Source organism: Astatotilapia calliptera, chromosome 19, assembly GCF_964374335.1.
Source record: "Astatotilapia calliptera chromosome 19, fAstCal68.1, whole genome shotgun sequence".
NCBI classification, from domain to species: Eukaryota; Metazoa; Chordata; class Actinopteri; order Cichliformes; family Cichlidae; genus Astatotilapia; species Astatotilapia calliptera.
The window spans coordinates 23,482,325-23,503,065 of NC_137440.1; the positions used below are offsets into that span (position 1 = coordinate 23,482,325).

At 40.1% G+C, this 20,741-nt stretch overlaps 1 protein-coding gene across 2 annotated transcripts; it reads right to left on the reverse strand.

The window, feature by feature from the left end:
* Positions 1 to 302: 302 nt before the first annotated feature.
* crlf1a (cytokine receptor-like factor 1a) lies at positions 303 to 20,185 on the reverse strand. Of its 2 annotated transcripts, none has more exons than XM_026152865.2 (9): positions 19,805 to 20,185; positions 14,010 to 14,288; positions 11,645 to 11,774; positions 9,760 to 9,929; positions 4,909 to 5,066; positions 3,715 to 3,789; positions 3,540 to 3,633; positions 1,223 to 1,407; positions 303 to 1,109 (listed from the first exon to the last, which is right to left on the reverse strand). In XM_026152865.2, the coding sequence occupies exons 1-9, from the start codon at positions 19,875 to 19,877 to the stop codon at positions 1,086 to 1,088; spliced, it is 1,188 nt and encodes a 395-aa protein (XP_026008650.1). In that variant the 5' UTR covers positions 19,878 to 20,185; the 3' UTR covers positions 303 to 1,085. The 2 variants fall into 2 exon arrangements, with proteins under 2 accessions (XP_026008650.1, XP_026008651.1); XM_026152866.2 differs by having other exon boundaries at positions 1,219 to 1,407.
* Positions 20,186 to 20,741: the final 556 nt, after the last annotated feature.

A 20,741-nucleotide genomic window follows, 5' to 3' on the forward strand; every position in this document is an offset into this window, starting at 1 on the left:
GCTAGTGGATTAGAAACTAGGACCTTCGCACAAGGCAAAGATGACACTGAGCCGCTCTTGGCTAATATTCTGTATTCCCGTCAGTCCATCTGCCTCCGCTTTAAAGTACTTTGGGTCAGCTCCATTTTCACCTCTTATGCACTGTGGAGTCAACATGATATGTTATTAAGAATCCATATGATGTCTATTGCTTTGTTTTGTTTTTTATCCACTTAAATTTCCATTTGCATTTTGGTCATCTGATAAGGTGCAGAGTTGTGTTTTTCAGTGCTTGGCGACTCAGACAACTATTTTCCAAACCCTGGGTTTCTGACATCATTTTATAGAACAGCATCAGAGTGATAACAACTTCAGTCATTGTACAGTCTTTACTAACTAAACATAATTTAAGAATTAAAACATAGCTTTATACTTTAAATATGCTGGTACAATTTAGTACAAAAATAAAAGGCAGAGAAATGCTTCCGTACACAAACACCATCACGTCATCAGTCACTTACTGACACTCAGAAACAGAAGAATCCTGAGTGAACCAGTTTGGTATAGTATCCAGCTATATAACAAAGAAGAAATTAGAAATACTGTATGATAATTTACTTTTGCCTTTTACATGGGGGCCACGGTGAAGGCTGAGGTGGGAGTATCCATTGAAGCTGAACCGCCACTAGATGGTGCTTTGGATCCACAGGGGAAAAAAAGAAGTCCAAAATGTAACTGATCTGTTTGCCTTTTTGCACACAAATACAAAAGTCTTTACTATAATCCAGGTTATTCATGCAAATGTGTCATTTTTGAAAGAAGAAGGTAGTCCAAATGGTGCCTCTTGTGATACCAGCATGTCTGTGATGAGTTCACCTTCCTTGCGTTGACTCAAAAAGTTACATAAAGGAAGAATATCCCACTTTTTCTTCGGATGTCCTCTTGTGGCCACAGCTGGTAGCCGTACAAAAAATGTCCGGAGCAAACTGTCTTTATAATTCTGATATATGAATACACTCTCTTTATCTCATATACACACATAATAACGAATCACATTCACTCAGTTCTTTTCTTGATTTGTTTTCTGCTCGTAAAGACAGCGTGTGCTATGATTTATCCCCTTGGAGAACCTGCAAAAAAAATCAGCGTTTATAAAACAGTTTTAGATTTCCATGTATTTGTGTTAGCAGCATGTGTACGCGTGCATGTTTGTGATTTGATTGGAATGATGATGCTTACCTACCTGGTTGCGAACTTTGTGGGATTTCTGCATCAGCACTCTCCATTGATCATACAACTTCATGGACATGCTGCTACAACCGTAGGCGTGTTTCCGCACCCAGCCGAAGAACTGCTTCAGCTCCCTGCGCAAGGTGGAGTTGGAGTCTCCGCTGGATTTTGAGTCGCAGGAGCCTGACATCATTCTCTCTGCAGGGAGGAGAAACCAGTAAAAAGGTATTAGGCATAGAAAAGGAGTGTGTGTGTGAATGAAGCTTGTAATAAGAAAGTGCTTTGAGTATTCAAATTGAGTCGAAAAGCCCTATATTAAGTACCAGTCCATTTACCATCTGACAAAACTTTAGTATAGAGTCTATACTATAAACTCTTATCAGGACATTGCACATTGGATAAAAACCCCTTGGATGTCAAGAGACACTTTACACTCATTGGATAGCAGTTCCTCAGTCACAGGGTTGGCTTGCCCTAAAGTAAGGGATTAAAGTGGGTGGGATTGATCTGGAACAGCATTCTGGCACTTTTAATAAATGAGTAATCAAATCTGAAGATTAGGCTGATACATAATGCCGAGGGAGTTAAATGTCTGTGTTGCAGTCTGGCATTGCTTTCAGCTGCCAGCGTGGACACGAGATCCCACACCCCACTTCACCCTCAAATCAGTTTTTAATTCCTGTGTTATGTTCACCTGAGGTGTCAATGTTGCGTCTGCGGTACTTTAGCATCTAGCTAGCACTGCAGAAGGGGAGCTAGCATAAAGATGTAACTTTTCAGTCAGCGCAGGTGTTTCTGTGCAGCATCTCATGCATGGTGTCTTGGACGCTTAATGTATTTCCCAAGGAGAGGAAGATAAGGACTTTTCAGCAAGTATTATACTTTTAATGTCCTAATTCATTCTTTTTTCATGATGTGAAATCTATTTCTAAACAAAATGAAGCAGGATTTTGTGTTATTCAACATTTGCATTAAAAATATTACGTTAAGAAATTCAGTACAGTTTAATAGAGGCTAAACTGGTTAGTTTTCATGCTATGAAGTTACAGTAACGCAGGGTCAGTGTTAAGTTACATGAAGGGCAGCAGATAACAATTTGAATTCAAGCCGATGATGCTGATGAGACTCATTCACCAAATTTTTACTTTTATACTGGCTTTATCCCGTCTAGACGTCAGAAATCAGCCATACAGTTTATTTAACATCTCCTTATATCAATTTGAATTCAACTGGATGCACCTGGATAAATCAAAAAAGCAGCAGTGATTCAACTTCTCAAGAAGATGACTTATTTAAAAGGGCTTAACTGAACCTCAAATGATCAAAACACATGCAGAAAACATCAAACATGGAAAGGTCATACTGTGCGTGCAGCAAAGTAAGGAGCTGCTGCTGATTCTGTTATTGTAGCTGTGGTGCTGGTATGGTAAATGGTAAATGGTTTGCACAGTTTGAATTTTGAGGTTATACACTAACAGTTAGTGACTAACTGTATATTCTGGGCTTATGCCATGCAAAACACCAAGGCAGAATTTTCACCTGGCTCAAATTTGGGGCTGAAAGTTTAAAGTAGTTATAATGGCAAAGGGAAATAAGCAAGTAATGCTCCAGTATGTTAAGAATCTGCAGAGCAGTACTCAAGCAAATGCAATTTTTCACTGTCAAAGACTTTTAAAAAAAGACAGATGAGTGACTGAAAAGACTTTGAGGAGAGAAGGGGAGACAGGATTAAACCCCCCTCCCTGATTTGTGCTTTTTCAGCTTGCCCTTGCAGAAACCCTTCCAGAAAATGGAAAAAAAAAATCAAGGTTTTATGAACTGGGTTTTGTTTTCATAGTTGTGGTCTTTATTCCGATCAGTTATGATAACATTTTGCACAGCAGTTATGTCTGGGGAAGAAACAACCACAAGTGCTCACTACTTTGTGAACATGAGTAATGTTTTTTGAATTTTTTGTTGGTTCTGAAATTGTTTATTTTACAACCTATTGCAAGTAAAACATTATCAAAGTCTGGTTTGATTTTGTAATGTCAGGTTGGGCAAAGATTGCATTATGTTACATTGATGGTTAGGTTATTATTTTTTATTGTCTTTGACTGGATTTGTCTAACATAAGTAAAACTGCCAGTGCTATAAAAAACAACCTGGAAGACTGACCAAGAAGTGTATAAAACAGTACCACTGAGACATTGAGGCTGCCAGTTTTCAACAGCAGGAGCGATCTGTGGGATATGCACCCTATGATGCCTTAAAATGCTCTTAAAAACCTCAATAATGGACAAAAAATGACTTCTGAGTGCCCTTCTGACTGTGTACGAGTGTGTGCTCACCACTGTGGGGTGTGGAAGCAGCAGTCGGGTGGCTCCACTCACTCCAGATGCCAGCCTTGCGAGAACCGTAAATGCCCACGGGATTACATCGAACCTGGAGAAAATACATCATTAGAAAGGCTGAAAGCTACTCTGAAGTACTTAATCATTACACATCGAGACATATCCAACGTACCTGGACGAAATATACCGTTCCAGGTCTCAGTCCAGCCAGTCTACAAGAGGTCTGATTCCCAACATCCTCCATCACCTACATGACAAATCAAAGACACAAACACAAAAGCGCTGAGCGCTGGAGGTCTGACCACAGTATTAAATACCAATGGGCAAAAACTAAAACACAGGACCAAATCAAGATGCAGAAAACACAACCGCAAACCATGTACAGACCCAAACATGCATGAACCTCACATTGTTTGGTGGCTGCTGATCAGCATGTTTATGAAACTATTTTAATGTAACCGTGCCTGCTGGGTAAAATCTGTTCTCTATTATTTATTACAGAGCTGGATATGCTGGGACACACACACAGCAGCGCTTACAGGTACTCATGCAAACAGCAAAACTGAAGACAGGCAAATAGAGAAGAAGAAAGGCACACATGCTGCAATTAATAATCTTGTCTAATAATCCTCACTTTCTCTCTGGCATCAGTCTATAAACACTTGTTAAAAAGGACTCAAACAAAAAACAGAACATGGAAATTACTGGCATCAAAAGTCTAATGATGTGATGTGGGGGAGCCAAACAGGCAGAAGTTACAGCTGAGCGTCTTACAGACATATTGAAGACATTAACAGCTGAGATGTATCCCTCCATTCCTCAGCATGACCTCATGATTAGGGCTGGTTCAGAGGGAAATGGTGCTTTGTTTTCACCATCGACCCTTTAAAACCACTCTGTGTCGAGTCTCCAGCTCTCCTCCTTCAAAATCATATCATCCCTCCTCCGCCTTGCTCCACTCCCCGCCTTTTCTTTTTCCACTTTGCGAGTCAAGACTTGCTTATATTACATCGGTGTAATTCCCCCTTAATTACAGGAGAATCTTCACTCTTACCCAGAGGAAAATGATTTCTGGGAAGCACCATCTGCGCGTCTTAAGGTTTTACACTGTGTTTTTCATTCATTAAAGGCTCGTGCGGAGTTACACATACAGTGGCTTTGGGCTGTAGCTTCTAGATTTATGACTAATGAAAATTTTTGACCAGCCCAACTATTAACTCATCTGGCAGAGGAGGCCTCAATCAGGCTACATCAGAGGTGATTACAGCACAAGGATGAGAAACAGCTGGGACAGTGCTGCTGTTATACAGAAAGAGACAAAGAGAACAGATTTGCATCCTTATAGCTATGGATTCTTGTCCTCTACCTTCCAGTCTTGGCTGTCCTCCAGCCTGTAGCGGATTTGGTATTTGGCCTGAAACAGGAAGTCTTTGAGAGCAGGCGGGGCCTCCCAGCGAACGCTCAGCTGGTCCTCCAACTGCCCGACGCGACTGACGGTCACACCCGATGGAGGGTCTGTGGTCACTGGAGAAGGAGGAATGGCATCAGGACATTAAGCATCAAATGCAGAACTGATAATGAAAAACATAGTGAATATATTTAGGTCCTGTAGTGCAGGTGGAAACTGCTTCAACATCTGCACACAAAACGTCTGATCAGTGGCATGCCACATGATGTTTATCCGTTACTTTGATAGTGGCAAACATACAGAAAGTGCAGGAAGACAGAAACAGAACGCGTGGATGTAATGGTTCCATCTTTTTATGTCTTAACCAACAGTTAATAGCTGTTCATGAGAGATTACCCGACTCATACATTTGATTCCCTGCTGTAAGCTGTTGCCTGTATTACTAATGTATGTGTTATAAAGAAATCAAGATAGGAAATAGTCTGCTCTGCGAGAGAGGCAAATACTGCCTTGAATTTTATCAAATAGCTCTAACAGATGCTGTGGCTGACTAGAGGTTGATTTGAACCACTAATCTGAATTAAAACATTAATGTCACAAGCATTTTTTCTAGTAAAACAAAGCGTATTACAACAACAAAACTCTTTGCTTAGGGCCTTTTCTCTACTTCCTTATGTTTACACGACCAAGCAATCCATTCAATTTCAATTTTAAGCAGTAGGAGTGATGTCTTTATGTGTAACAACACATTGAAAGATTGCTCAGTGTTGCCGGAGGTTTGAGGTCTCTAGGCGCCTTTTAGTTTTGCAGAGTTGACTTGTGTGAGCTGGAAGAGGCATGTTCATCTGACAACAATTATCTTTTCAGCAAACAAACATGTGGTGACTGAGCATTATATTAACTTTTCTCGTTTTGGGGCTTTTGAGATCATTTCAGTATCTACTTCAGCTCCTTTTTTTCAGAATGCCATCATTGAATAGCTAGTAAATAAACAAGCTGATCAGAGGGAAGAAGAAGAAGATGGGAAAGATTCAGTGCAGGAAAAAATGGGAGTTGACACAAGAGGCTTTTTTCTTGAGAGAGATTATACAGTAAACCTAAGAGTAAAATAAGATTACTAATACTTTATTGGACACACATAGGGCTCAATGCAATTATAGCCAATGACATCTGCAGATGGAAACATAGGTTTTGTTAAAGTACACTGTAAAAAATACTTCCTTTTGTACAGGAAACTTTACTGTTAAAGTCTACCTTCTGTACTCTGCAACAACAGTTTCTTACTGTATATAATATTTTTAAACCTGTATTTCATATAAGCTTCACTGCTTTCTGGCTATCATTACACTGTAAATGTAACTGCATGTGCTACGGACACAAGTCCTGGGCACTTGATTTTATCCACCTTTGGCAAAGGGACTGAAAATACCTGCATGCAAAGATGGCCCAGTGCTTTTTTCCATATATCATTTTTCTTCTGGCTCATATGTCCACAACTATAAGAACGGTTTATAGGCGTATTCAAGACACTGAAGATGCACGCAGGCTATATGCAACTATAGGGGTCTTGACCAAACCATGAAACCACACAGAACATCCACAGCAGTCAGACTAATTGCAGCACAACGGAAATAAACACGAGAACATGTGTAAAATAATGATTTGAATGTAAACATTTATATTCCCATAAGTTCTTGCGCTTGCCAAAGAAAAATATTTCATTATGTGCAGTAGCTTGCTCTTAACTTCTTTTCCTCAAAGGCATCAGAAGTTACAGTATTCGTCCGCATTCACCAAAAAACGGTACATTGCTGTAATTTTACACCAATTTGTTGCAGTGTTTTAACTGAAATAATTGATTTTATGCCACGGTTGATAACAAATGTATCTCTTTCACAATGCAAAACCAACATTCGACATGGGTTTTTGTGTCATTTTCTTGAAATGTGAGATTTCTTTTTTCCAGTTACATAATAATAAGGACCAAGGAGATCATTTTCTTTCTTTTGAATCGTGTTCTTCTATCCACTAAGTCATTTCCTTTTGATTTACTCAATAAAGGTAACAACTTAAAAATCAACAGAGACAATTTCTTTGTCCCGTGTTAAACTTCTAGAAAAGAGTGTTCCTGTTTCCTCACACTGTGATTGTTAGGCATGTGGCAAAAAACAGGGCTCGCAGGACTCGAGGCTTTAAAATAACAGAATATATATTGAATATGTGAATATATATAATACAGCATCTTTGTTCAAGATGCTAGAATTGAGCATAATTTAAAGTTATGACAGTAAACTATTGTTAATTGAAAAACTCTTTTTAACATCTATTTAAAAAAGAAAGACAAATGTTCCAGTATTAACAGATAAAACACACTGGGGCAATAACAGAATGATAGAAAAGTGTCAAATTGTTAGAAGAAAATGCTTATCTATATATATATATATACATATATATATATATATATATATATATATATATATATATATATATATATATATATATATATATATATATATATATATATATATATATATATATATATAATGGTATTGTTCTCAGTCAACAGCAAATGTGTCACCCTGAGCATTATATGCATTTGGCAGTAAAAGTCAATGAGACGTGACAGATTACGGATGAATCATCGTTAACATATGCCTTTCCTCAACACGTCATCATTTCAGAGTCAGCGATGCAAGTTTCCTCTAGCCTCTCTGTTCAGAGGATTCCCTGTGAGTAAGAAATGCAAGGGAAACTGTAGGTGTTTCCGCCTCGCCTTCATAGCTGATCAGACATGACCATATACTCCAGTGAGTCACGGCACCCCGATGCAGGTGTGGTTGGTTGCTGTGTTTCATGACACGCTGCTGCTGTTGTGGTAACTACTTGAATAAAAAAGGGAGGCCAGTGCAGAAACCTCCCACTCTCTCTGCCTCTGTCTCTATACTGTTACCAGGACCTGCCCAGCCCTCAGGGTGTGTAAACAGGTGCGTGCATGCATACATTAGGAAGAAGAAAGGGATTACAACTTGATGGACACTTGTTTCCTTGCCAATGACGTGTTCACCTTCGAAACTCCATATGGGCTTCTTCCAGTATATTGTCAGGAACATGTCAGGAGTAAACCAGGTGAAGAGTTCTTAGCTAATCAGGTTGTATTATTTCCGGCCCATGTCATAAAGCCTCAAAGCCCAAACTTTTCAAGCCTCGGGCGTCTACGGCCGCCTCAGAAACAGGATTAGTCCCAAGGATCAGCCAGGAACATTCCTAGACTAGATAAAAGGGGGTTATAAGGTGGTGTGCATGTGTGTTTTTTCACATTTGTGTATGTGTGTGTGTCCAGTGAGCATGAGTAAAAAGAAAACAAGCTCATCAAAAGGGAGGGCGTTTCCAGTCATCACACAACTTTGCCTATCCAGGTGTCAGCATGCATGTGACTGAATGTGTGCATGTGTGTCTGTATGTGTGAGTGAGTGTTGAGGATAATGATGTATGCTCCGTTGGCTTAAACCGCACTAAGCTAGGCATAACAAAGCTTTAAAAGGAATTGCCTCTCAGTTTCTATCAGCGAGAAGCCGGATCAGTGCTTGTGAACAACTTTCTTTAAAAGGCAGAATTCACAGAAGTCAAGCCAATGACCTGTCGGTGGAAATAAAAGTTGTTTCAATCACAGGTATTGACTTGGGGGCCACAAGATAAATCGAAAAGGAGTCTTGAGATGATGAACCTGGCAAAGAATCAGCGGCTTAGTCTCACTGAGGAGCTTTAACGTTATTTAAAAATCCCCCCACCCCTCCAAAACCATCTGATAGTATCTTCTAATCTATACTATGTAGTGTGTATATTGTATAGAGTTGAACCGAGTATAGAATACTGTATATGATATTTACACTTTAAGAAATGCCTTAATAAAATGTGGCAAAGAAATTTGACATAATGGTAACAAATTAGAGTGAAAATCGCTCTTTACGAAAAATACAGCATTTTATTTTTTTACATCTTTTTTACCTTCCTGTTGGATTAGAAAGCACTCTCATATTCCTCAAATCAGTATGAAACAACTGAGACTTTCAGCTTAGTTTAAGATAAGACTAGAAACAGACAAATTCATTAGGTATCCTGGCTTTGTGCAGACTTGAAGTAACTGCTGCTGGCTAAGAAAAGTTTTGGCAAATAACCTCCTGTAAAACCACAAATTGGTGTCGTTACACTATGTTTTAAACAAATGCGATGCATTTTAGTGGCACTTGAAGGTATGTTTTAGATTTAGCATTCTTAATGACAAGGGAAGCTAGCTGCACAGCAAAGAAGGTGGTCTAGATAGTTTCTTGTCACTCTCAGTAAGAAAGATAAAGGCTGTATTTCCATAACTGTGGGAGTGTGACTTTAAACTAGCCTGGACTGGACAAATTGGCGGTACTAGAATTGGCTAATTTTGTTAGAAAACATCATGGCGTCCTGCGTCAGGTACAGTGTTTTCTCAAAGTTTGCTGTTGGTCTTGTTCTATTTGTAAAAATTACAGTGTTTCATCTTTAATGTTTTGAATCAGTTATTTTCTCATGTTTAATCTTGGTTTTGCTGTGAATGTTCAAATAGTGAATTAGCACAAGGAAATTCACTCAGTGGTTGAACCTCCGGCAGATTGGATGAAAGATCAGGTAGACATTTTTTCCTTCTGAAGGCTAACAAGCCTGAAAGGTTGCTGCAAATCATCCTAGATTACAGCCAGAGGCCTCATCGACACTGAGATCAAGGCTCTCAGAGCAGCAGATGAAGCACAAGGGTCAAAGCGAACTTCTTCTCACACTCACCCACGTCTAGGATGTCAAGGGTGATGACATCAGAGGTAGCCCAGCCTAGCTGGTTTGAGGCCTCCACCCAGATCTCGTAAGGTGTGAAGAGGTGCAGGTCCTGGGTGATGCTGCAGGAGTACGGCTGTGTATGAGTGTAATCTGCACACTCTTTCTCTGTCCCATACCATCTGAAAGAAAAACAAAAAATACTGAACTCCACACAGCATTCAATAATGATCCTTCTAAAACACAATTTATTCCATGACATGGTACAAGTTGCTAATTTATCCAGCTCTAGCATTTCTCTCAAATCTTTATACCAATTGAAATTGAATACAAACTATCTGTAGGTGCAGCATATAGACTTATTTTCCTTTTGGTGTTTTAAAACGGTTGATTCTTCTTATTATTTTTATTTAAAATCTATATATTTTATAGCGCTTATACCCCATATGAAAATCATTTTTAAATGTTTTGCTTCCACACTGAACCAACGTCTCATGACACTACTACTATTGAACAGCGTTCACTCTGGGTATCATGTGTGTTATTGTTCTTGAAAATAAATCCAGTGGTATTTGGATTTGTTTCCACCTCTACTTAGACTTCTTTCATGGGATTTTCTAAGGAATGTCAGTATTGTAAAAAAAACCCAAAAAAATCTTATGAAATATACTGATTTTAACTGAAAACATTTGCGGTGGGCTTACTCGTTTAAAACCTTGGCTGCATTTTCATGTTTTATTTTGTTTTTCACTTCATCCATTAAGTTAGGCTACTGAGAAATGTTACTAACTGGCCAAAAGCCCTCTGTGCCAACTGGACAGTCATAGCACAATAGTAGTAAGTAAGCATGAAAGGTCTCGATGCTTGCTTAACAATCCAGTTAAGGAAATCCCAGAGAGTTGATTGTGTTCATCTGGATGCAATGTTTTTAGTGGGATAAAGCTTTCATCACTCATCCAAGTGAATTCTTCAGTCTCTAAGACTAAAGAAATCACTTGGATGAGTGAAAATGCTGCATCCAGATGAAAAGAATCAACTTTCTGGGTGAAAGGCTTTCTTTTTTTCCCAGCATGGCGTTGATAGGTCCACTATAAGACCAACTGTACAACTACTGAAAGACTTTTTTTAAAAATGGTTTAGGTTTCTCGGACAATGTTGGAAGAATCTATTGCTGTGAAAGTTATTCCTTTTCTGCTTTTGCTTTGTGTGAAAAGTGAAGCTTTGGCTGTCTTGTTCAGGTTGTCTCATTCACACTCTGTGAGCATAACTCTGGTTTGGGGTGTTGCTGTTGTTGCTCTGAGGCTTAGAGGTTTGATGGTGGGTTTGCAGTGGTGGATTCCTGTTTTTCCATGAAGTAGTTTTGCTCTTTCTTGTCCCTTAGTTGATCATTGCCCCTTAGATCATTGATTTTTTCTATCCACGAATCGTGCAAACCAAAGTAAATATGTTGGTCAAGTCAAGACAAAACTGTCTGATTAGTAACTGCAACGTTTAGAACAGTGATGTAATGAACAGTAACTATCTGCTTGTCCAAAGCTGAACATTCTCACATATAGCACACAAGCAGAGATTATCTGTCACAGATGTGTTCTTACTAATGGAACTACTCCCTTTGGTTTAGGAAAATGGGTGTCGGCTTTCTAGAGTGACACATGATAGCCACCAGCTAACTGTTCTCACATGGGTTCATTTGGATACTACACAAACTGTGTATTAGGGAGCTGGCAGGATAAAGTGTGCTTAATTTGCAGTCCGAATGATTCAGATGTTTGCATTCTCGTGCAAAGCTGTGTGTGTGTAGGTAATGTGTAGATAGTAGTGTAATTGATTTAGATCATTTAAAAAACTGTGAATTGAGTCACTTGTAAAAGTTAAGCTGCAGTGCGTGTGTGCATACCTGAGTTTATACTTGAGCTTGTACTGCGTGCTGATATTAGTCTCTCCTTTTCCCCCCGGGGCCCAGCTACAAGTCAGGTCTTTGGTGTTCCTGGACCAACAGGTCAGATTGATTGGCTTCACTGGAGGCACTGGGAGACAATGGGGTGAAGATGGACAGAGAGTAGGACGAAGACAGAGGGTGGGGGAAATTTGTGAAGAGAAAAGAGAGGAGAAAAAACATGGCAAAGGAGAAATGATGAGTGAGGGTACAAAGTGATATTCCTCTGAAATAGCTGTTGTTTTGGGGTTTTTGTTACTGGTGTGTGTATGTGCATGTTCATCTCTCAGAACACAAGGTGCTCAGGTCTAGTGTCACACAGAGATGAAGATCTTGTTGATTGCATCTTTCTGTGTGTGTGTTAGAGAGAGCGTGTTTATGGTTTTGTGTTCTTGCAGTTCTAGTAAGCATTCTCATCACGGTTAATAATAGTAGTAAAAGCTCTTTAAACTTACTGTAATGAAAAAAGACCAAAGAATACAAAAGGTAATGAACACAGATCGCATTTTAAAGACTTAAATGATGTAGAACATTATTATCAACACCAAGTTAAGTGATTTATATAATTTGGTTTCTTCACTTATCTCTCACTATGTTTCTAAATCCAAACATAAAGTACACAGGCTATACTCACTGGACACTTTATTAGGTACACTTTGCTAGTACTGGCTAGGCCCCCTTTTACCTTCAGAACTGTCGTAATGCTTCATGGCACAGATTCAACAAAGTGCTGGAAACATTCCCCAGTTTTAGCCCCTGTGGACACGAGAGCTTCACCCAGTTGCTGCACATCCCCGATGTGAATCTCCTGTTTCTTTACATCCCAGAAGTGATCTATTGGGTTTAGATTTAGTGACTGTGGAGGTCATTGAAGTACATTATTTAGAGAGATTATTTGAGCTTTGTGACATGGTATGTTATCCTGCTGAGAACATCCATCATCAGAGGACGGTGGTCAGCAACTACACTCGGCGGGGGCTGTGATGTTTAAACGATCCTCGTTTGGTGCTTTGGGATCCGGAGTATTCTAAGAAAATATCCCCCACACAATTACACCACCACTGCCAGCAGACTGAACCACTGATACAAAGCAGGACGGATCCATGCTTTGATGTTCTGAACCTACCATGTGAATCTTGCAGCAGAAACTCATCAGACCAGACAACATTTTTCCAGTTGTTTATGTCCAATTTTAGTGAGCCGTGTGAATTGTTGGTTCAGTTTTCTGTTCTTAGCTGACAAAAGTGGCGCCTGGTGCGGTCTTTTGCCGCTGTAGCCCATCTGCTTTAATGTTGAACATGCTGTGCGATCCAAGATGCTCTTTTTCATACCTCGCTGCAATAAGTTGTTATTTGAGTTACATTGTTACAGTCTGGCCATTCTCCTCTGACATTTGACATCAACAAGGCTTTTTCACCCAGAGAAATGCCATTCATTTCTCTTTTTCAGACCATTCTCTGTAAACCTAGAGAAGCTTGTGTCCCAGTAGATTAGTAATTTTAAAATGCTCTGCAACCAACAGCCACGTCACATTTAAAATCACCTTCTTCTCAGCAAGTTGTGCTGACCATGTCTGCATGCCTAATGAGTTGCTGCCATATGATTGGCTGATTAGATAAATGGGTATACCTAGCAAAGTGGCCAATGTTTTTTTCCAGGACCCACACCTGCCAGTTCCCTGCCATAATAACATGGATGGCATTACTAAGTCTTGCCACCCTGTTAGTGAGATTATTGCTATTTAACTGTCACTATTCAAGTCCTTATATGTCTACTTGTATTCTGGCTACAAAAATAAGCACATTTTTCATAGTCTCATACTGTTTCAGAGCAAACAGGAATACGCCATATTAGAGTTGTCATAAGCCCCAAATCAGTAAGTTCTATGAAGTTTACTGTACCAATAAAAAAAAGAAAAACAGTACGTCTCAAAACTGTAGAAGTACAGACATGTGTGTTTGTGCGTGTGTAAAATGTCAGGCCCATACTTTATGAGTGATAGTGCGAGTAATGGACCACACAGGTGGTTAAAGCGTCGGGCAATAGAGGCCTCTCGCTGGGCCTGAAGGCAGGAACACTAAACATAAAATACAGCTACAAATGTGCAGGGACACTTAAAAATCTGCCCACTACCTGGTTGCTGTTTCCTTTTACTCCCATTTCCTTTTCATTCCATTCATCTCTTTGGTGTATTGCTCCTCTAAGTCCTCGCCTGCACTTATACATTTATGTAACATTTCCTCGTAGTGAAGCAGAGAAGCAGATGCAGAGAATCGTCAGAGGAATAAGATTATTTTAAAGTTATACATTTTATACTTCAACTTACTGCCAACATAGAGACAGGAGCCAGCCAGTATGTGTCCCTTGTGATTGTGACAGACAAGGTTGTCACCAGATGTTTGCTTGGAGGCATTGAGTCCTGCCAGCGTCACACTGAGGTTAGTCGCGCTAAGCACTCTGTAGAAGGAGCTGGGCAGCTGTTGACCATTCAGTGTCCAGAAAAGCGAGCTGGCGTGGACGCCAAGTTCGGGGTGGACCCAGCAGCTGGCTGTCAGGTTAGACCCAATGCGAAGTACAGGGTCCTGAGGGTAGATGATTGCTACATCTGGAGGAGGGTGGGAGGACATGGATATTAGAGGGAGTATGTCTTTCGAATGGTTTTAAAGTTTAGGCTAATATTTGAAAAAGTTACTGCCTGTGTTCAAGGGGCACTTCAGATGTACTAAAGTGTAGCTGAAGACAAAATATCCAATTATCTGCTGGAACCTTTATTAACAGTTTCAGAATTGTGCCCTACTTCCCTTTCATTTTTGGAGCCTAGTGACTTCGCTCTCGGCCCCTCAACTTTCTGATAATGCTCTGGTGATAATGTTGCTCTATTTCAAATTCCTGTTCCCTGCTTTCCAGAACCACTCAGTCCTGCACCGTGCTCTCAGGTTTAGTGTTTCTTGGCTCTAGTGGAGCTTTGTTAGCAGGGCAGTGCTTATCTTGTAAGCTGAAGGCATGCTGTTTCTGGTCATAACATGGACATGTCCTAACATATTAGTCAACGTGTTTTTATCATCTTGAGACACTGCTCTGGTTCTTTTACTCGGAATCTGTTTCCAGCATAAAGTCCCTCACCCACAGATGGGTTCTGACTCGTCAGACTCCATCGACAGCTAAACTGGTCCTGCTGCAATGTGGATATGAGGGGCTGCCAGGCATGTTAGCAGAATCCCTGGCAATTTTATTTCACAGCTCCACTCCAACAGCTTCCTGAGCCTCTTACTACAAAGCCACACTGTACACCCTACAAGCCTTTTCCCCCCTCACTGAAACCCCTAACAGAATGCTACACAGTGCCACCATCAATATATGCTTGATGCCATGCCTGTGCAGGGTTTTACACTCTGTGCTCCCTGAGCTCATGAGCACAGGAGTTCAAGAGTAGCAAAGATAAGTTTCAGTATTTATGGAATGCAATGGCTGAGCATGAATCAACTTATTGTGAACAGTGAGACCACTGAGGCACACACAAATCCATATGGAATCTCATCAATGGTGGAGTTAGACACTCCCATGGTTGTAGCTTGGTTGATTTTGCATGCCTGTCTCAGCATATGCATTCATGTTTGGCCACCACATGTAGCTGCGGGCCAATGTCTTCATTCTTGAAACCCCTGAAATGGCCTCATGAAGTTGTACTTGTGCTGGAATTATCAAAAGGCTTTCCCACAGTATGAAGCCCTCATCCACACATCTTCTACCTCCAACTCACGTTGTCGCCTTACGTAGCACTGCATGTAAACTCTACAGGGCACCACATCACAGTCAGCCCAGTCCTATGTCTGATTCACCTGTAAAGGTTTGCTGTGCCTGGTTTGCAGTGGAAATCTACTGAGTTGTCAAATTTAAGCCTTCCTTATATTCCATGACGTAAACACAGGCTGCCCAGCATTTTAGCTGCTGTAAGTTGTGTGATGCCCTATTTTCCTCTAAAAGTCAGATCAGCTCTTTTTGGTATGTCACTATCACCCTGTGTTTTGGCAATTAGGTATTAATTCTTTTGTTCTTATTTTACGTGTAAGCAGAAAACGATGGGCAAAGCCTCATTCCACAGCCTCAATCCTTAGTTTGTGTTCCAACAGTGCTGCCCTGCCCAGCGCATCACATTTGAAACATCACTGTCATGAAGGTGGTTTGCTGCCCCCTTGCTGTACCGCGACAGTGGGTTTGCTCACTGTCTGCTGCATGGTTGGCTAGCTCAACTCCCTGCTCCAATCTGATTTTGTCCTCTGCTTGTGGTGGCTGATTTCTGCACACCATCCTCAGTGAAGCCACATTTCAAATTCCCGCACTGAGAAAAAATGGCTTTTTTTGTACATTACTTGAAATTTGTTGAAGAAAATTCAGAAGAAAATGAACTCTGAGTCAGTTTTTCTTGTTTTTCTGTAAATCCACCAAATGAAAATAATCCAAATGTTAAAGCATTAATGGGACAACTGGCATTGCACTGATTAGTTAGTGCTATTTGTGAAGAAATGTAGTTAATGTTTGGGATTCACAGGTTTGCCAGCCTGTTATGTAACAATTTACCAGTGAGCAAAAGATAACTGCTTATTTGTGCCATATTTGTTGCCCGTTAAGGAACCTCGTCCTGTTGTAGATTATAGCTTTGGTACCTGTTTAGGACTGTTCGTTTTATATAATAGCCTCGCCTCTGTCAGTGCGCCCCAGGGCAGCTGTGGCTACAATGTAGCTTGCCATCACCAGTGTGTGAATGTGTGTGCGAATGGGTGAATGACTGAATGTAGTGTGAAGCGCTTTGGGGTCCTTAGGGACTAGAAAAGCGCTATACAAATGCAGGCCATTTACCATTTACCATAATTGTTGAAGGTTGCGAGACCCACTTCTGCTGAAATATAAGTTTTAATATAGAAAAAGCACAGCCAACATAGCATGACACTGATTACTTTTGTTTTGCCCTCATTTAGACCCCTAACAGAACGTTAGAGTAGCAATAATTAAAATCTTACTGAGAAAAAACCCTCCAAAGTTTTTCTTTTTTCCAGTGTCCTGTCTAAACCATCTGCTTCATGATTCTGTGACAAAAATCTGCAACTAATAAGGGATGAAATGTCTGAATTGGATTATCTCTCACAATCAAGCAAATGTGCATGCTTGTGCATGCTGAGCTTCATGCTGTAGTATGTAGTGCAAATGCTTCTATGTAAAATTATTTGGGCAATGCAGAGTTTGCGCTATTTTGCGATAAAACATCTGACAGAAAGAGCACAGACATGCGCTAATGCAGTTTCGTTAGATCTCTTAACCCTCCCTCTCTCACTTGCATTAGCTAACACTGACGCAGTTCAGTTTCGTTGCGTTTTTGTATTTTTAGTTGTTTTAGCAAAGAAGCTGCTAAATGGTCAGAGAAAGAGTTTAGCTGTTTATCTCTTTATCTTATCTGACAACTGAAAGTCAAACAGTGGAGCTTTGATCTCACTACACGTGAACAAAATGATAAAGGAACAAAAAAAGATGGGGATATGGAAGAGAAGAGAGGAGACAAGAGGAGACGAGAGTTGAAAAAAATGACGCTAAGTCCAACGTATTGAAAAGCGCGGAACTGTGGAAAACCTTTTATGAAGGAATGAGCGAGGAACACTGACTGAGAGCATCAATACTTTGTTAGACCTCTGTAAATCTGTGCCCGGGGCCACATCTATTCAGCTGCCAGCCACCTTGCGCTTACAGACAATGTTGTGGGTCTTTTATGGAGGAGTCGCCTTTGAACAAGCGAAATCAACTGTAACTCCGCTCCAATATTAATATGGTAACCCCATCTTGAGCTCTGACACAACACTTGCACACATTTATGCACACACAAATGAACACAAACAAACACTTGCACAGAGGCTGGGTTGTCTTTGTCACCGGATACAGTGAACTGCGATCCATCTGAATAACAATCAGTGTTTATGTATTCCAGGCACTGAGGACATTGCCCCTGAGCAGGGTGCGAAGCCCCTTTAACACTCCTTCAAACACGGCGGTTCTAGACGAAATTACTGCTGTTTATTGCCTCTTGGACACACTCACTGGAGGAAATGGTTTGTAAAATATTATTTGTTTGGAGAGGTTGAGGCAACTCGAAACACAGCTCTCATTGGGGCAGGAGACGAGCTTAAGCCTGCGATGGAGATGGATGAAGTTACGGGGCGAGTTCAGCCGAGGAAAAGTTTTGAACTTTTGTTTGAGAGTGAAAGGTCTCCAGTGGACTTAAGCGGTATTGAGGCTGTCAGTCTTCAAAGGTACATGCCACCTCCTCTTTGTATTAAAAAGCTCCTCTCACTCATTCATGCAACGCTTGAAAGGCAGCCAATACTTTTCTCTGTCTGCTTAATAGAAGTACATGTGGAACTTTTTGAGGGGCCGCTTGGACAAGCCAAGTGAAAGAAGTCACGCAACATTTAGTGACAATGAGCCATGCAACGTCGTTGGTAAAGAGACCGAGGAAACAGCAACGGATGTTATTTGTTTCTCTTGAGTTTTTTTGTTTTTTTACAGGTTTACATTTGAGTTATTTAACTGATGGTCTTATCGAGAGAGATTAAATTAGCTTATCTTAGTTTAAATAGGGCGCACAAAAGGAAAATATAGGATAGAATAAGTTTGTTTCTGATTAAAAGTCTGTTTTGTTTTTAAAAAAAAGTTTTAAAAAAATATGATAATATCCTACATAAACGTCTCATTGTTTGTTCACAGAAAACTAAAAATGTAAAAGTTTATGAGCTGCAATGAAAACTAATTATATGTTAGTGCAAAAAAAATCCACATTTAAACTGTTTTACTATGGTGGCATTCGTAAACCGCAGCATAGTCAGTGAAAGGGAAGCAAAGTCCATTATTACAATGAATAACATGGTAATGACCGATTATGTCGTATAATAAACAGCAGGGTGGCTTATGATCAGGGCCCATTGTCTCCTTTAAGCCCTTAAAACTGTAGTTTCTTTTATTAGTGCCTTTGAAACAGGATGAATAGCAGGAGATCCTCACAGTGGAGCTGCTGTTTGCCAGCAAGCTCGCCATAAAAACTAATCCAACCACTTAAAGAGTGAAATGGACATAACTTTGATTTATTTAGATTATTGTGCATTAAGCTGGTGGTTAACATTCTCCACAACCCCAGCAGATGATGTCATTGTGTTGATGCGGTTCGTAAAGCCCCCATGCTCTCCATGTGTTTAACGAGTTATGGCCTGACTTGTTGAAAATCAGCCTCATGGGAGATGAGTTCTCTCTGCAGGGAAACGACCAGTTTACTACAGCAGGAGCCCATCTATAACATGAGCTGTCAAGTGGACAAAGTGGCCGTTTTCTTTTTTCGTTTTTTTAAATGTATCCAGAAAGCCAGCAAAGTGGATCCAGTATGTGTCCCAAGGAAGTGACCTGCTGTTATGTAAGGCAACTTAGGAAAGAATCCGTGGAATTGGTGTTATTTTAGATTGGAAACACATTGTAAAACAGTATTATTAAAAAAAAAAAAAGACCCCTGCAATTCCTGCATGTTCTTATATGGGGTTCATACAATATTTCTTGTATGGAAACTATTTGTGGTCAACTATTTTTACTCTACTTGATATGAGCATAATATTTATTAGATTTATCCTTCTGTGTGTTTTTTCCAATGACTAATATTTCTTCTTAAGTAATTGTGTCCCACGTGGTATCACTAAAACACTGTTGTGCAAAAAAAAAACTGCATTTCCCCCTTCAAAATCGTATTACTACAGCGTAATAATCCAATATTAACTTGCCTAATACATTTCTAAAACGTTTTACTGTAGTAGCAGCAAAAGTCTATTTTTACAACATATTTATCGCCAGAATCAAACATACCGGAGCAGGACTTACACTGTCACATGGTGCTGGTGTTTACATTGGGATATTAGGGTGACACTTGGTTTGCATTGATTTCTTCCGAAAACTACATGAATATTAAATTAAAAAATAAAATTAAAAATTAGAATAAAATAAAATAAAACATAACAAACATATATAGCCAAACCCCCCAAAGCCTTCCCCAGCACTATCGTAACTTTGCGCATCGATGGACATCTGTGTGCAACTTACGTGTGGACAAGGACACCACGCCGGGAATGTGCAGCGTGAGGAAAATCAAGCAGAAATCCAAGACGCCTTTCATTTTCCACCAATTACTTTTCTTTATGTCTTGACTTCTCGTCCTCGTGTTGTTGCTCTGTCGCCTTTTTTTCCCGATCGATCCTGGATACAAATTACGCACAGCAGAAAGAGGAAAAACACCACGGGTTCCAGGACCGGATTTTATTAACTCTCGGGACTGAAGAAGCGCACTAGAAAAAGTGTGACCAAGTGTGGAGGCAAAAAAATCACCCTCTGATAAGTCTTGGAGTAACTTGTCCTCATTAAAGCCAAAAAAAAAAGCGTGGGCATTACCACGTCCTGTTTGCAGTCTTCTCCCTTCTTAATGCTTCCTGCAGCTAAATCATACACAAGTTCATACTTTTTAAGCCCCTCCCCTCTCTCTCGCTCTCTCTTGCTCTCTGTCTCTCTTCCCACACAGTCGCCAGTCATTTCCCCCTCTTTCCGTCCTTTCCCTGCTTTTTTTCTTTCTCTCTCTCTAAGGCTCTCCCCCCTTGAGTGATGGTTAGAGCCATTCACTTTCACTGAATCACTCTGTCTCTGTTACTTTCCATGCCTCGGGTCTGTGCTTTACAATTTTTCACCATATGAGGCTATTGAGTTAGTGAGTGCTACAGGAAAGGTTGCCAAAGCTAAATCTTGTCTCTCCATTTTAATCCTTGTGTCAATGAGGAGATTCTTTTTCTTCCTAACAGACTCCCAAGTGAATTATGACATTTCCTCATTAATTCTTGCCGAGTTCTGCTCAGATATTTAACAGTGTTATATTATGACGTAATGATAACTGTATCCCTTAATCCTTTTAAATAAATTCCTAAGATCTTTTAATGTGCAATTTTTGTTTTCTTTTGTTTGGTTTGTTGCAGGGATGTTACCATTGAAACGT